This window comes from Anastrepha ludens, chromosome 6 (assembly GCF_028408465.1).
Source record: "Anastrepha ludens isolate Willacy chromosome 6, idAnaLude1.1, whole genome shotgun sequence".
NCBI lineage: Eukaryota > Metazoa > Arthropoda > Insecta > Diptera > Tephritidae > Anastrepha > Anastrepha ludens.
Window position 1 is genome coordinate 77,652,967 of NC_071502.1, and position 17,294 is coordinate 77,670,260.

A 17,294-nucleotide genomic window follows, 5' to 3' on the forward strand; every position below is an offset into this window, starting at 1 on the left:
ATGCCGATTGTGTGCGGAGAGCAGTAGCAAGATAGTCAGTCCCACACGAACTCTGTATTCTGCAATTTTTTAAGATATTTTTCGCTGCTATTTTTGATCTCGTGTTAGACCACGGGTAATTGATAATCTTTGTGTATGTTTGAGTTTTTGATGTTCCAAGGCGCAGCTATTATTGTTCTTAGTAACTTGGGTTGCACCCTTTGTATAATGTGAAATTATAAATGCGGCGTTATGGAAAGTGCAATTAAGACGAATTCTTTCGAAGAAAATGCTGGAATCTGGCAAAAACCATTTCATGGACTTGTTCACCCCATGCAGTTCTAGTGTTATTTTAAATATTCATTGTAATTTTTTGCCATTTAGATTCGCGATTCATCTTCTTCAAGAAATCAACGCAGTGAAGATTTGCCATTTTTAGTTGATGGAGATTCAAAGAAAAGCTCATTTTTCCTTTTCAGAAGCGGTTTACTCGAACCCGAGCTGTCAAATTTGTCAACCGATGAGGAATGTCTCTACCTTAAGAAAGAAATCCGAAAAGTTTTTCACAAGCTTGATTACTAGAAAAAGGGAAGCGAATCGATATTGACGCGGAGCTAATTGAATATTGGAACAGCAAGAAATACACGTTGCCATCGCACCGAAAACTTACTTTTTTTGTCACCCAATCAGTACCTGAAACACAACTTAGAGCCGAACGAGCTTTTTCAGCATACTTAAAATAAACTTTTTCTGTTGAAAGTTTTGAAATCATTTGTTTATTTATTTATTTTTCTGGGGTTGCCTTTTCCGAAATGGGCAACCAAACTTTAATTTCGTTCTGTTCGAGGTGCAAATTGCAGATGTCAATGCGTTGGGTTCAGTTAAATGAATTTCCTTTAAATAAGAGTACCCGATATCAAGTTTTTCAGTATTTTCCTATTTTAAATTATAAGCAGTCTCATGGTCCTTCTCTTAAACAAAAATAATTAAAGCGATTTCGCATTATTTTTATTTAATTAGTACTAAAATATGGCCACAATGAATACTTTTTTTCACATGTTAAGTGTAATATTTGAATTTGAAAGGAATTTTTTAAAAATTCCATTTGCTCTTAAAAAAGCTAAATTAAAAATAAGTTAGTCAAAAGATATATTTGACGGATCTTCATTAAGAATCGGCGGGAATCAAACCAGGTGGGAATACCAGTTATATATTTTTGAAGTCTGGAAGTCAAAAAGAAGCGATTGATAACACATTTAAATGAAAATTAACCTTTTTTTGTTATTTAGCCAAGCCTTTTATTTTTGTCGGAAAAATAAAAGACATCTTAAGCCTTATTATTTGACTGAAAAGTAAACTTTTAATAGTATTATATTTTTTTTAAATGAAACGAAAGTTAAATGCAACTTTTTTCTCAAAATTTGTATTAAAAAGTCGTAACCCTGGAAAGTTCCTGGAATTTTCCCACTTTTCAGTTCACCCATAAGAAAAAATCAACAAAAAGAAACAGCTAAATCTATATTTATTGTTATTTCAGACAACGTCGTCGGGAAACTCCGGAGTTATGAAATATTTTACCTCAAAAACAATTTTTTCTACGTTTCAAATATACATTAAAATACAGAAAAAGTTGTGCAGTAAAATGTAAGATATTCTAGGGAATGCTCCACCTCAAAAGATTGTATCAATTCTGGATTATCCGGATTAATTGATATTTAACAGCGTCTCACAGAAAACAGCTTATTGGTTAAGAATTTAGTGGCATTTAAAAATTACTGCTGCGACTCCGCAATAAGAAAGCAGTGCAACTTTGTGAACCACTTCTTGACAGTGAGAAGCTCCTTGCACATCTTTGAAGAAATCAGGACCGATGGTACAGTCCGAAATGAATCCATACCAGAGCGTGGCACATTATTAAAATTGGCATATCATAAAATTGGCTCTGAGCTTAAAATTGTCGAAAGCTAGTACTAAACTAGCTAGCAAACTATGTATTAAATTAAAATCAAGTTTTAGTTTAGTGCATTTTTGAGAATTGTTAGTGGATTTTTGGGCAGAATAAGTGATTGCCAAACAAATGTTTCGTTCTGAAAATATTGAATGTTGTTTCGAAATTATTGGCGGTGCTACAAAACTTAGACGTTCAAAAGGTGTAAACGAGCTCAACCCATTTGAATTGGATAATACGGTTTTTATTCACCAATAACGGATTCGATAAAGTCACTGCTGGGTTCATAATTCGTACGAAAATTTTTCAAAATTTCTTCAATTTGTTCCATCAAGTATTTAATTAAAAAAAATTATTATTATTGTTTATAGGAGATATATACAATATAACCCTAATTTAATTAACACACATTTACAAAAAAATATATATATAAATGCCTTTCTCTAAATTGTAGCGAACACAAAAAACTTTCGCAGAAATAATGAAGTGCCTGCTAATAAAACCTTCACAGAAAATTATATTTGGATGAGGAATGAAAAGCATTTTAAACTACTTTTTAAATGCTCGCATAGTTATAGCTTCGAAATAAAAATTGCGAGTATATTTCAGATATGGAGAGACCAATAAACCTGAGTTTGTTCCCAACTGCATTAAACTAAAAAACACGCACAGTTTCATGGGAATAAGTCAGACTCTTTATTATAACGTGAACACGTTTTCACAAATTCATGTTTTTGGTACTTGTCATCCATAATCCTTTACATGCTATGATTTAATTTACTTGTGCAGACTAAGTTGACACAAGAAACAAAGAAATATAAATTTACAAGCAAATTTTGGAAAAACAGTATTTGTCGATCCATTCTGTAAGTGATACAGATCGTTCGGATTATAACTTCCGGGAAGTTCACCATGAAAAGCCCGCCCAATGAAGCAACCACCTTCACAGATAAAACCGAGATGCAATAATCGTACTCGTATTAAAAAAACAGGATCTAGCCTTTGGAAAAAACTAAAAACTGAAACGATGCCAGCTAACCCACGCCACTTCATTTTCTGATCATTCAAATCGATTTTGTTTTGTTTGATTTTTTTGATGTTTTCTGGTATTACCGCATGATTTATGCTGAAAACAGTGAAGCCCGTAAACGCAATTGCGACTCAGCTGTTTCGATCAAACTAATGAGAACCCCATGTAAACGAAAAGTTCATTCCTTCCGTATCGTAGTACCGTAGATTTTAATTCACGATTATTAAAAAAATTCCGTAATTCCGACCCAGCTGATTGCTCTCTCACCACACAGTGTTGCCAAGCAGTACATTTCGAAAACATTTACAAAATAAACTTAGAAAAATGATAATTTTTGTTAAAATAACTTAAAAACAATGTTGAATAATATTAATTATAGATAAATGAACTATTTGAATTTGTTGGTTTTTGGCTTTGGTTTATTAAACAATGAAAAATTGTAAGTAATGTAATGTAAGCAAAAATATCAATGGCAACATTGTGTAGATACAACCAAACACATACACACACGAACCGATGTATTGTGTAAATATGTAATTAAAAGAACGCAGTTGTTCTCGGGGGTGAGTTTTTGTGCACGGTAAGGGCATGCGGTAAGGGATTCCGCGTGGTCTTCACTGTTTTCAGCATTAGTGTCTCTACGACCACGTTTGAAGTCAGCAAACCATCGTTTTATTGTTGTTTCTGATAGAGCGGAGTCCTCACAGCACTTTTTAAGTTATTGCTTCGTTTGAACGGTATTTTTTCGCATAAAGAAACAGTGTTCAATTAAAACACGCAATTCTTTTTGATCCATTGTTTTAAAAATAACAAAATAACAAAAGTAGCGTAACTCTTAGCACAATAACTCACGAACTATTGAATAGGATATCATGAAATTTTAACAGCTATCTTCTCCAACCAACCAACCAACTAAAGGAAAAAGAGGTGAATGCAATAAAACTAGTGTAATTTATTTTTTAGGCCCGGGACTTTTCAGCCCATGTGTTAGCTCAAAGCAAATTTGGTTAGTTCAAAAAATGTTTTAGAAATCAGTTTGCAAATACCTCAAATTCATTTCGAGGGATATGCTACTCTTTTGAAGTATCAATCCAGAAATATCGAGTAAGTGTTAATGTCTAAACGACTCGACACTAAATTGAAAAAATACGGCATACATTTTAATAAATCATCAATCGTAGCATGGCTCGTTTGGATTTCCATAAAATTTTAAAGATAATGAAAATAACTACAAATTTAACACATGGTGAAAAGCAAAAAAGGTCAAAATCATCAATTGAAATAAAATTAAAATGAAAAGGCAAAACTAATAAAAAATATTACCATAAGTAAAATTTTATTGCATTTATTTTTCTTTGAAATTTCCGTATAATAGGTAGTTTGAAGTACTTGACCGCTGAAAAATATCGGTATAGAATAGTAAAAGTTTCAATCTGGTATCGTGTAGTATCGAATTTCAGTCTTAGATTAAGTTAGTTTTATTTGGTTGAAAGTAGCACCAACAATGGCTAAATATGGAGAAGTAGCTTTAGATATGAATCGTACTGCCTTAGCCAGAGATTTTGGTCAATTATTTTCAGCTGTCTTCTATTAAAACCTAAAAGGCCAGTTTTTCGTACTACCTTCTTTTAATAAACCGCCCCTTCAACGCCAATTGTTGCATCGCTGTATGACTGCGCTAAAATTAGTTTTTGTAACGCTCTTCACAAATTTCAATTAGTGATGAATCTTCCGTTCACATGAGAATATTTAAATATTGTTTGAGTTTGGGTAAAATATATGAGCGTATACTTTTAAACACAGCTATATACAAAAAGGTGTGCATACACCTACATACATATATTACAATACAATAAAATGCGTCTTTATGCGCATGTATTTTCACATTACTTCACGATTTTTAATGCGCTTTGTTTCGGATGCAATGAAAAGAGTCGCACGAAATTTGTTGTGGAAAATTTCACTTTTAATTTTGAACTTGCTATTGCAATTTAACATTTTTTGTTTATGGTTTGCAGATTTTGCGGTGAAAATACTTTTAATGCATTGTGTTGCGTGCGCACTTGAAGCTGCATCTAACAACAATAGGGTGGTGCCAGCTGAGCGACGTTAATAATCGCTCTTGGCTCTTGAAATGATGTTTCAGTTTGTGTACGAGTATAATAATAATTAATATAATTTTGCAAATAATTGCTACAAGATACACAAAATTAAGTCTCAGTTGATTAACGCATATGGCACTGAATGTGTTTACGTGCTGTTGTATCTGCAAATATTTACAGTCGAACTTCCATATAGTGAATTCGCACGGGACCTGAAAATCACTTCACTATATAGAAACTTCATTATAAAGAAACATTGATTTTTTATGTAATTTTATTTAAAATAATCAGTGAGTTTGGTTTGAATTACAGTCTTCCATTTTTCATTTTCAATAAAAGCTTCCAAATCATGTAGAGAGTTGAAAACATTAATCGGCACGTCACTCCTCATTTCCACAAAGGCTCTAATTACGCTAATGGATGAAGCAGCTTGTATCAACGTAGGTAATGCCTCCTCAGTTTCTGCCAATTCTTCAACGGTCAAATCGTGTTCATCGTTATCTGAAATAATATTTACATATTAAATTTTTGTTTGACTATAAAAAGATAAATGCTTACCAGGTTCAGCTGGAACTCCGCGACTTTCAAAAATGCTGTTGAGAATATCTTCTTCGGATGGTTTGTCCCAAGTCTGCACACCATTATCAACATTTACGTAGTCATCAAACGATGCTTCGATATTTGCTACTTTTTTAAATGAAGACTGTAAAGCAGCCTAATCCGATATTGAAAGAAGGTCCTCTTCATCCCAATGCTCAAATGGAATCTGCATAACATCTTTTGAAAATCCAGCCTTTTTAAAACAGTTGGCAACTGTTTCTGGTTTAACATAGACATTCCATATATTGCTAAGATTTCGAACTGCTTGCAGCAAGTCTATGGCCATAACAGAATTTCTCTCATCCACTTGAGTCAGTATATTCGTTAAAATTCGTTTTCTGTAATGTTGTTTCATGTTGTAGATAATGCCTTGGTCCATTGGTTGCAGTAACGAAGTCATGTTGGGAGGAAAATAAGCGATATGAATGTGTCTCAACTTGTCTCTCACATCTTTAGGGTGGGCAGTGCAGTTATCAACAAAAAACAACACCTTTCTGTTTTGATCACAAAATTTTTTGTCGAGTTTTACAATCCATTTCGTAGAAATCTCACTGGTCATCCATGCTTTTTTGTTAAACTCATAATCGACACCTAAAGATTTTATTCCCTTGAAGTACCTCGGATTTTTGGCCTTTCCGATTACCAGCAATTTTAGCTTTTCTGATCCAGTCATATTGCTTCCCACCAGGACAGTTATTCTCTCCTTGCTTTGCTTCCCACCAAAGCATTTTTCATTTTTGAATGCCAGTGTTTTAGTTGGCAAGCATTTGAAAAACAAAGCAGTCTCGTCGGCATTAAAAATGTCGTTAATGTTGTAATTTTCAATTAATTTCGGTAAGACGTTCGTTACCCATTCATCACGGTTTTCTATGTCGGCGTCAGCACTTTCCCCACATAATGTCTTTTGAATAACGCCATGCCGACTTTTGAACTTGTCTAACCAACCTGTACTTGCCTCAAATTCGTGGTGTCCTAGTGCTTCCGCAAAATCTTTGGCCTTTTGCTTCAATAATGGTCCAGATAAAGGGAGATTCTTACCACGTGCAACGAGTAACCATTTCAGCATTGCTTCGTCAATATCCTCAAAATGACAAGGTCGAAGTCTTTTGCGTTTGGTATTTACTGCCAAATCCTCCGCATTTTTTAAAATCACTTCCTTATTTTTTAAAATATTTGATTAAGTGCTGGGAAGAACTCCGAATTCATTGGCAATATCTTTTTGTTTTCTTTCCTTCATTAACTTTGTTAATCATTAATAACTTTTTTTCAAGCGAAATGCTGCTTCGATGCATCATTTTAATTTCAATCACTGAATAAAACTGTAATAGCTCAGCTCTTTCTGTTTTAATTTCCACATCTAACTGTAATTTTTTGCAACAGAAAACTTTTGAAAAAATTCACTATATGGAGACAAAAACTTAGTTCGCTTGAATTTCCAGCTGTAAAATTTGTTCATTATATAGAAAACTTCACTATATAGAAATTCATTATAAGGAGACAAAAATACACCGAAAGTAGAACGAAAAAGCAGTGTCTTCGAAACCAGTTCATTATAAGGAGAGCTTCATTATATGGAAGTTCACTGTAGAGAAGTTCGACTGTATATACATATAAAATAAATGAAGTCAAAAATTAATTAATAATTTAGTGAATATCAGTAATTAGCAGAGTTAGCAGAGTTTCATTGCAAAAACAAAAAAAAAAAAATCAGGAAGTAGCAAACTTCTGAATGCATTTTTACCATGAAAAAGTTTCTTATCAAAAAAGCTTTTTCGTTCGTAGGGGGCATTTAAGGCGCACTCCTCAAATTGGAGAAAGGTGTATTTAGGTATCCATATGTATGTAGAATATACATACACATTATTTTATACTTCGAGTAATTTTTAAATATTAATTATATATTAGGTGTGCAACAAAGTTCTCGCTGTTTTTTTGATGAAAATACAACTTTATTCTGAAAAAAATGGTTACAAGTGAATCATTGCAAGTATTGCCCATCGCTGGCTACTACTTTTCCCCATATTTCTGGTAGATCTCGTATACCGTCGCGGTAGAACTGTTCATCTTTTGAGGCTATCCACGGAGCAAGTCATTTTTTTGTCTTATTATGAATGGAACTGCTCGTCAGCTAGACCATATGCCATCGATCGGAACAGGTGATAATCGGACGGCGCAATATCTGGAGAATATGGTAGGATATCCCATTTCAGTGTTTCCAGGTAGGTTTTAACGGGTTTGGCAACGTGAGGCCGAGCGTTATCATGCTGTATAATCACTTTTTCATGCCTCTCCGCGTATTGCGGCCGGTTCTCGCGCAGTACTCGGCTCAATCGCATCAATTGAAGTCGATACCGACCCCCACTGACGGTTTCGCTTGGTTTTAACAGTTCATAAAAAATAACACCAACCTGGTCCCACCAAATACACAGCATAACTTCGCAGCGTGAATATTCGGCCGAGGCGAGGACGTAGAGGCATGACCGGGCAATCCCCATGACTTTCTTTTCTTTGGATTGCTGTAATGAATCCATTTTTGATCACTCGTCACAATGAGAAACCCCAGTCCCCTGAATCTGAATCATTCGCAAAGCATGCAATCGATTGGAAATGGATTGGCGGGTAACTCCTAATACTGAATCAAGCTCTTCTTGCGTTTGACATGGATCCTCATTGAGCAATGCCTCCAATTCAGCGTCTTCGAGGGTTTTTGGCCTTCCTTCACACGGACGGAAATGATGTATTTAACCGAAAATAATGGATTTGCCGATATTCTCTGAAATATTTGTTACTGCTTTGACTATTTACAGACATAACAAAATACTCCGTGTTGATAGCTCCAAAGGGCAGAATAAAATTTTGCCTTTATTATTGAATTGATATTGAAAAAATCTCTTAAAGAATCTGAAAAAAGATTATTAGTGAAGCTGCGGCAATGTTGCATTGTTATGTAGATGTTTTCCATATTACATACACACATCAACTATATATATATATATATATATATATATATATATATAAGTAGATATATAATTACATTCCTTTTGGGTACTTGGCCGCGCTCTTCCTACAGTTTTAAGCCGACTCCGAACAGCAAATGGGGTTTTATGAGAAGCTTTCTTCATGGCAGAAATACACTCGGAGGTTTGCCATTACCTGCCGAGAGGGGACCGATAGTAAAACAATTTTTTCTATCATTTGGTGTATCATACAAATTAATACATACATCAACAACAACAGTTTGGTATTTTTCCCAAACGAACTGAAGTTAATATATTTTATTCGAAGTTCATTGAAAGCTCTAGACATATTACTGATATGCGTGAACTGGTATCATTGGTCGATACTGACTGCCACTAATATTCAACTAACACAGTGCTGACATGTAGAAATAGTCCTTTATCCTTCTATTAGTGCAGTAACCGTTTTAAGGATTTCAACCGAGTTCCGCTTCCTCTCATATCAATTGATGACAAAATACCCAGCAGGTATCGCGTCGAATATTATCAGGGCTGTAGTATTTGTATTCATTCGTAAGACATGACTTAGCCAGCGGAGCGGCAGTATCTTTATTCGTTGCACTAAGTCTCTGTGATGTTCATAAATTTTCGGCCGAACCAACAGTCTCCGTATCTGATGCCGAAAAATTGCTAAATGTTTTTTGGTCGAGATAAGAATTCATTGCAGCACTTATGTTAATGGGGAGAGCGGTTCTATATACATTGGATTGTGATGTTGACATCCTCCATATATGATGTATATGTAAATATTTATTTATTTTTATTCGAGTAATTAAGAAGTTTAATGAATGAGTGTTTAGAAGAAGCAGAGTCAATCCCAATAGGTTTGTAAATGGAATTGAATTCCATCAGAGCTCTCGTGACGCGTGCATTCTTTATATACAAAGTTCTTATGCCAATATGGAAAAAATCTAAATTACGAAGCGCTATTAAAGGGGTATTAAGATGGATTCGCTCCAGAAGGGAGGGGCTATCCACAATACCTTGAATAATATCAAACACGAAAGATAAAGCCAAAATAGTTCACCGAGGCTGCAGAGATACATATTGATATGCAGGCATCTAGAGTAGTATGAGGGTATGGGGTCATGAAGACGAAGGAAACGTAGAGCAAAGCCAATCAAAACTCTTTGGTTTCGTTTAATTAGTGTTATGTAACATTTCCAGATTAAGTAATCATAAGAGTTTGCGGACTTGTTATTTCTGTACTGTTGCGCCTTACAAACGCTAATATAGATTAAGATTTTGAGATTATTATACATATAACGCTTTCACTTACGAGCTTTAGTTGTTTTTTTCAGTGAGTTGAAAAATTCGTCTTGCCCCAAATAAGGAACCAACTCGTGAAAATTTTCGTGCGTTGAGTTTTTACGATTTTCAGTGTAGAGTATCGAGAAGGGAATGCGTTGATTAACATACTACGGCTTTTGGCCTTGAAGCCCCCCATTTAGTCACTATGAAACGCTGGTACAACGCGTTTCAACGTGGTTGTTGATCCTTGCAAGATGAATTTCGTGAATGGCATCCAAAAACGGTTGTTGTGTCTAAAGAAATCGCAAGGACTATTGTTGAAGAAATTCAAGCGCGGTGCTTCGAAGCATGATATCTTTTTTCCCCCAACATTAAAAATAAAATGAGAGGTCAGAGTTTTTCAATGCCTGAAGGAACTGGTGAATCCTTTAAACAGCTTTTTTATGAGTTATCTACTTCGGAGTGGCAAAAGTGCTTTGCAAATTAGTTCAAATGAATGTATACAGGTATTGACAATCAAGGAGAATATTTTGAAAAACAATTATTTTACTGTTTTCCATATTGAGCGTAAAATGTAAGAGGCAACCCTCGTAAATAAATTTGTTTTTCTGTTTATGTGACTAATATGGCAATGCCTAATCCGGAGCACAACCTTTCTCTGAAGGTTTTTTGCAATAATCTTTGGCGAGAATGTTGAGAAGTACTGCTGACGTTGGGGCATTAAAGTATTGCAGATGTTCTCTGCTGATGCTTGGGAAAGAAATCTTCCCCGCGTTAAAAATATGTAAACCGAGAAGGTCTAGTCTAAAAAAAGGAAGCACGACTCGCGACCTCTGCCAGACAAATTGAAGGCAGACATTGTGAGTATATACGTATATAATTGTCCCGTACATCATTTGCTGGATATTTGGCCGTGCTTTACTTCCAATTTACGGTGCACGTCTTGATATTATTCCACAAATGCAGGGCTCCACAGTTTTATGTCGCATCCGAACGGCCGATAGTTTTTTATGATAAACTTTTTCATGACTACCACTACCACTCGGAGTGCGTAGATTCGAATCTCCGAATCAATTGTATGAAGCACCTAAATGAGGAAACAAAATTTTCTAATAGGGGTCGCTCTATGGCAGGTATTGACGAATTTCCAAGTGTTTTACCGCCATCAGAAAACTCTTCATCGCATTACACCCCGCTTCTACTAGATTGTTAGAAATTATAGTCAATCGTTGCTATTCACAATTCAATAATGCAATTACAGACCCTAGTGAAGCAAAGTGGAAGCAATGAGGACAATGGCTTTATACCTCTAAAGTTTTGTTACACCAATCTTACATTAATAGCTGGTAACAAAATTAGCCCCTTGGGTACATTTGACACCTGAGACACGTCATGCACTTGTTTGTCCTAGGAGCGAATGACGTGTTTTGCTTTTATTAATTTATTTATTTTCCGAAGGGGATCCATTGTAGGGCGCTATTGCGTATCATTTTTATTGACGATTTACCAAATAAATTTTTTTTAATGGGTGAGTTTATACGCAGAGTTTTTCTAATCCAATTACATTACACTGCGTTTTATGTTTCGTTGGTACGTAGTCTCTAAGTTTTTCGCTATTAGTAATTTGGAATCTGTAGTACCAAAGTTATCTATCATAAATAGAGTAGAAAGAGTGTAAAATAAGTTCACTAGGGGCCGCCGTAGCCGAATTCCATTTTTCTAACAGCGGTCGCCCCTCGGCAGGCAATGGCAATCCTCCGAGTGTATTTCTGCCATGAAAAATCTCCTCATAAAAATATCTGTCGTTCGGAGTCGGCTTGAAACTGTAGGTCCCTCCATTTGTGGAACAACATCAAGACGCACACCACAAATACGAGGAAGAGCTCGGCCAAACACCCAAAAAGGGTGTACGCGCCAATTATATATATATATGGGTCGTTTCAAAGTCCGTGCAAAGTCAGAGGGATGGCATTTTTGGCACATATCGAGATTATGTTTAGTTAGTAACATTTATTGGAAGAACACACACCAAGTTTTAGCCAGAGCTTTCTATTCGTTTGAATCGGGGAAGTCGAGAGTATTTCCTTTTCCATCACGATAAGGCATCAGCTCATGCCTCAGAAGTTATGGTCGCGAAATTAATGAAAATAGAGTTCCAACTCATTTCACCCCCCCATAATTTTCAGACTTGGCTCCCTCGGTTCCCTCAGACTACTATTTGTTCCCCAATTTGAAGAAATGGCTGTAGTGAAAAAGATTTTATTCAAATGAGGAAGTGTTGCAGAAACGAATGGGTGTTTTTCGGTATTGGACAAATTATATTACTCGGAAGGGATCAACGGGGAATGTACAAGCCTAACACCCTCGTAATTACGCGTAATCCAAATTTTAATGTAGACTTGCAAAGCTTGTCTGATAAAAGAACTAATTTTTCAGTATTGCCCACATGAACGTTATTTATGGCAAAATGAATTATAATGAAATTATTGAATTGATTTGTTTTCATTATCCTAACCGCGAATTCAGACATGCTAGGCTCTTTACGGTGTCGTATGCCTGTAATGGGCCTATATCAAGATTGATTCGATTAAATAATAATTATTCCGAAGTTATTGACTTTAATTTAAGTGTATACAACTTGCAATTGAACTTATTTCAAATGTTAAATTAAACTAGTAGTATGTAAGAGGAATAATGATAAATGAATAACTCAATTGTGGTGTGAAAAAGTGGTGGTTCGCCCAATTAGAGACTCTGCGTTATAAAAAAGGCAACGCGCCAGGAAATATCGTATATGGACATGGTTGAAAAACCTGATAAACGCGAATGAACAATTGATTCACATACGAGTACAGGCGACACATATTACATACATCAGTTTAGTTCACAGGATTGAATGTACTTGTATTGTACTGGAACCTAGTCTGGTTGTACCATATTCAAAACGCAGCTGCGCCACATTTTATTTGGAGTGGCAAAATTCTTAATAGTGTTCAGTAAGTTGGCATAGGAGTTACCTACATAATACTAAATTCCTTTTACAACAAACATTTCAGCTTACTTAATTTGTGAGTACTGTTTTAGTTTAACAAGTATCAAAAACCGCATAGTGTTATTTTACATATTTTGATATATGGTATGCATACGTGTTAATGTGCGGCTTTAATGGTCTACTTCTTTCCCAATAGTACCTAAGCGGTTATGAGACACCACTTATGAGAATGAAATTATTACCATGAGAGGGGAAACCTTGACATCTAGTATCAATATTCATGTTAGTAATGCGAATGTGAAATTCGCAACATTTAATAAGTCGTTTCTTGTACTTTATCATATGGCTTAAACTCAGCGCCGGTGTGTAAGACAAAACTAATGAACAAGAGTAAAATTTGTAACAAAACCACAAATATTTTTAGTAAAAAATGTAAATCTAACAATAAAATAACAAAGTTGAGATGAATGCATACGTAATAAAATAGTCATTGGGTAATAATCTGCGCATGGGAGTTCGTTGCTTAAGTCTTTTGTTTTCGTTGGTCAGTTCCGTTGTTGTAACTGAGTAGTGAGATTTACATATACCCGTATGTATGTGTATGTGCATTATATGCATGTACCTTTTGACAGAAAACGGCATTCATTTGCTAAAATTAATTTCTCGAAAGCCAAACAATGTGAGATAAAATAGAAACGAAAAACGAGTTTCAAGGGAATAGTATATATACAGGGTGTACGTAATTTGAAATATTTCATCAAAACAAGTGGAGTATTGACTTTATTAATGTATTAAAGGTTGGTTGTTATTGCTATGCGCCGATTTCCATCTTAATTTTGGCTTTTTGATGTACGTATTTTCGAGAGTGCTCTTATCATACACCTCTAATGAATTCCATTATTTCATAAATTTTTTTTTTTTCAAAATTTAAAGCTTCAAGTATTTTCTCACTACAAATTGCAGAAATTGGAGCATCTAATAAAGCTGCCCAACATCCGCTACATGATTAAACTCTCCTATACAAATATCTGGCTTGAATTATCACAAAAATACGTATACAAATAATATCACTATATGAAACCCAGATGTATGATCTTCTATACAAATAGACAAATTCAAACCTTTCTGTTTGGTTTTGGGAAATATATCCTACCAATCGTAAAAATTAGTATGACACCCCGTGCAAAGTAAACAGAGTCTTAAGTTCGTATGTATATGCAGATGCTAAAGAGTTAATGTATAGTATTTATGTATCTGTGCATACATATGTATGTTTGTGTGCCAAGAAAATACAAATCATCAATTTCAATAACATTTTTGTCAATAATTGACCAGGAAGAGAATTGTGATAGTGGGTGATACGGGGTGCGAGAAACACGCAATGCAGAGTGTTGAGTTTATAAACTGCACATGAGCTCATACATATGTACTTATATGAAAAAAGCACAAAAAACCATGTTTTGTTTTCGATTGCAAAAGAGTTTTTGTTTTTAGTACATAGGTATGTATGTAATTACACAAATTGTGTGCGACGACCTCTTCATGAGAGTAAATGTAGGTTAATGAGCATATCTTGAAAAGCCAATAAGTAAACAATAACACATTCTACATTTCAAATCTTTTACAACAAATATGAGAAAGAGGTTAAACTTAAAGCAAAACATAAGTAATTAGTCGTATGAAATGTGTCAATAAATTTATATATATGGAAATGTTTGCTTGTTTGTTTTAACAGCTCAGTTCAGTTTTTGTAAATACATACAATACATACATTTGTAAAAATAACTAACTGTAGAAACAAAACTGAGCATGTGGAGAGTATTATTTTAATGTTGTAGCTCTTGGGTACCGGCAGAATTGTTCGTGTAATATTTTAGAAATTATTAGAGAATATGTCAGAAATCTTACAACAAATTATTAGATTATAATTTAGAGAATTTTTCGTATTGAACTCGAAAGCATTATTGGAGGGGAAATGCTATACATACATATGTATATGCGGCATAGGCATCTCATTGAAGACTGAACCACATTTTACTTCGCACACACACAAACACATCAACAAATTGATTCTTAATCTATGCTTACGTTTTAATTCCAGATCAATTGTAGCCCATCACCTTTACCTAGTAAATTCTTACATTTTTCTCACCGGTGTTAGTAAAACTCGGATTTATAGAGCTACACGGATTATGTGGTTTTCTTGCAGCTTTCATGGGTATCGAAAGTGAATTTCACAGTATAATTCTAGAACTAAATATTGTTATAGAACTTTTGGCATTTCTTTTTGGACTCTTTGTATCAAGTATAGAATATAGCAGCAAGGGCCTTAAAGGATTGGTTGAAATAAGCACACGCTTGAGAGAATTAGAGCTTTCTAAAAAAACTTTAATTTCCAATTTTTTGCTTTATTTTGATAAGCTTCATTTTCGCACTTTCATTGCCTAAGTAGAAATTTGTACATGTCGAACATTTTTTAATTCTCCATTCTTGCTTGTGTGGCCTTGCATGGATAGTAAGTAATTTCTCCAGCCATATTTGGTTTATCGCCCTCAATATGGATTTGAATAAAAACTTGCAGATACTTTGCTATTTCTGCTTTCTTTTAATAACCTATTGTGTTTCATTCTACAATTTAATTCATAACAAATGGCAAACGCGTACAAGCTTTCAATTACTATAAGTGTCTCACATAAGGAAGCTCTTAACACAAATATGTTAATCCCATTGTGTGCTATTGTTTTTGACATTCAATTGAAATACACACGTAGAGTGTATGTGTATGTGTACATATATAAAGTCATACTTTGAAAGTTGGCGTGTGAGCTTATTAATTTAAAAGATTGTCCAAAAAAGGAAGAAATTCAAGAAAGCTAAAATAAAGTAACAGGCAAAACAAGTAACCTGGGCGAAAAGAAGTTTGTGCCTGACCTATGCCAATTTTGTATTAAGACCTACATTCGTATGTACTTAGAAATGAGTAAAATAATAGTAGACATCTGTACGTATGCATGTATTTATAAGCATACGATTATGTGACATTTATATGCTATATGTACATGCATATGTATGTGCGAATATACTTATATAACTACTATATTTGCTCATATATGTTAATTTATTTGACAATCCACACTAGCGGAAAACACGAAATCCCCAATTTGCATATGCCATCTTTGTTAAACAAATGCTAATCACAATTATAAATAGTATGCGAATTTAATCCATCATCTTTGGAAGCTGTTTATTTTATTTATGCAATAACCTTTCATATGGGCATTTTACGCAAAACACCCAATTATGCTATAAATTTTATTGTGTATGAGTGAGCACAAATTATTTCTATGAAATGCGTGGAGGCAGTAAGCTCTTCTCCATGAATATCTTTTTAATCAAATATGTACATTTGTATGCCAGTTGTAGAACATTATACATTTGCACATTTATACTCCAACTCAAACGCGGTTTCCCATATAAATAGATATTTAAAAGTACATATATGTATGGGTGTAAGACATGAATGCATGAATGCATGAATGCTCATTCCTGATGCCCACAGCACAAAAGTGAAGACTCCCAAGCAAGCACTCATTGGCTGATATGGCTTTGGCAAGCCCATCTCTAGAAAGATAATTGCGTGGATGACTACATTTAATGTATGGTAAGATTCAAGTATAAGTACGAGCATGTAATAAGTATGGTAATGTGTCTTATTCTATATACTCATATCTACCATGTGCAATATTTTTAAAACTCTTAGAAGAAGAAGGAAGAAATGTTTTATTTCTGGCATATTAAAAATGACTAAATAACAGCACTAGCTCGATACCCTCAGCTTTAAAAACCATCGATACATCAACCGAACTTCGAGGAATTTTATTATAACAGTGGTCGATAAAATAAAAATAATTCAGGTTACCAAAAAGAAATCATTTGTTAACAAGGGTATGATATGAATTAATACTTTTTAATAAACTAGGGCAAACACTATTTTTTGTGAATAAATAATTACACGGGTTATTACTTTTCTGATTATTGATCGCGCGAAGGACTTAATTTACATCTGATGTGGCGTCCATATGCAATTGTACAAGTATGGGTAATATTTGGAAGGTATTTGCAACACTTCCAGTATCTGCAATTTGCACTTTCAATTGCGAGTGCGCACTTTGTTTCATTTATGTTTTTGATATAATTTTTTACTTCGAATATTCACTTTGCAGTACGTCTAAACAAACAAATTCGATTAGCGCCGAAACATCGAAAGCAAAGGCGTGCCGAGGCGTGAATGTTGCCGCGCTTAACTACCAACGACTAACGGCCACAGTGTCTACTATCAAACTAAACCACTGCGCGCAACAGCAAAAGCAAAAGC

At 34.5% G+C, this 17,294-nt stretch overlaps 2 protein-coding genes across 4 annotated transcripts in view; both read right to left on the reverse strand.

Annotated features, from left to right (window-relative positions):
* The window catches only part of LOC128867782 (uncharacterized), a 57,071-nt gene that overhangs the window by 2,027 nt on the left and 37,750 nt on the right, over positions 1 to 17,294 (reverse strand). Inside the window, exon 1 of one of the 3 annotated variants that reach the window (XM_054109275.1) lies at positions 16,944 to 17,238. The exons of the other annotated variants lie outside the window; for them this stretch is intronic. The gene's annotated coding sequence lies outside the window, so the exon portion shown is untranslated. Of the gene's footprint in view, positions 1 to 16,943; positions 17,239 to 17,294 lie in introns of those variants that run through there. 3 annotated transcript variants of the gene reach the window in all.
* LOC128867784 (tigger transposable element-derived protein 4-like) lies at positions 5,245 to 7,181 on the reverse strand. Its single transcript, XM_054109278.1, has 2 exons — positions 5,618 to 7,181; positions 5,245 to 5,560 (listed from the first exon to the last, which is right to left on the reverse strand). The coding sequence occupies exon 1, from the start codon at positions 6,723 to 6,725 to the stop codon at positions 5,775 to 5,777; it is 951 nt and encodes a 316-aa protein (XP_053965253.1). The 5' UTR covers positions 6,726 to 7,181; the 3' UTR covers positions 5,245 to 5,560; positions 5,618 to 5,774.

What these genes read in the sequence shown, in the direction of transcription:
- LOC128867784 (XM_054109278.1), bottom strand. Translation starts at nt 6,725, where the DNA reads ATGCTGAAATGGTTACTCGTTGCACGTGGTAAGAATCTCCCTTTATCT.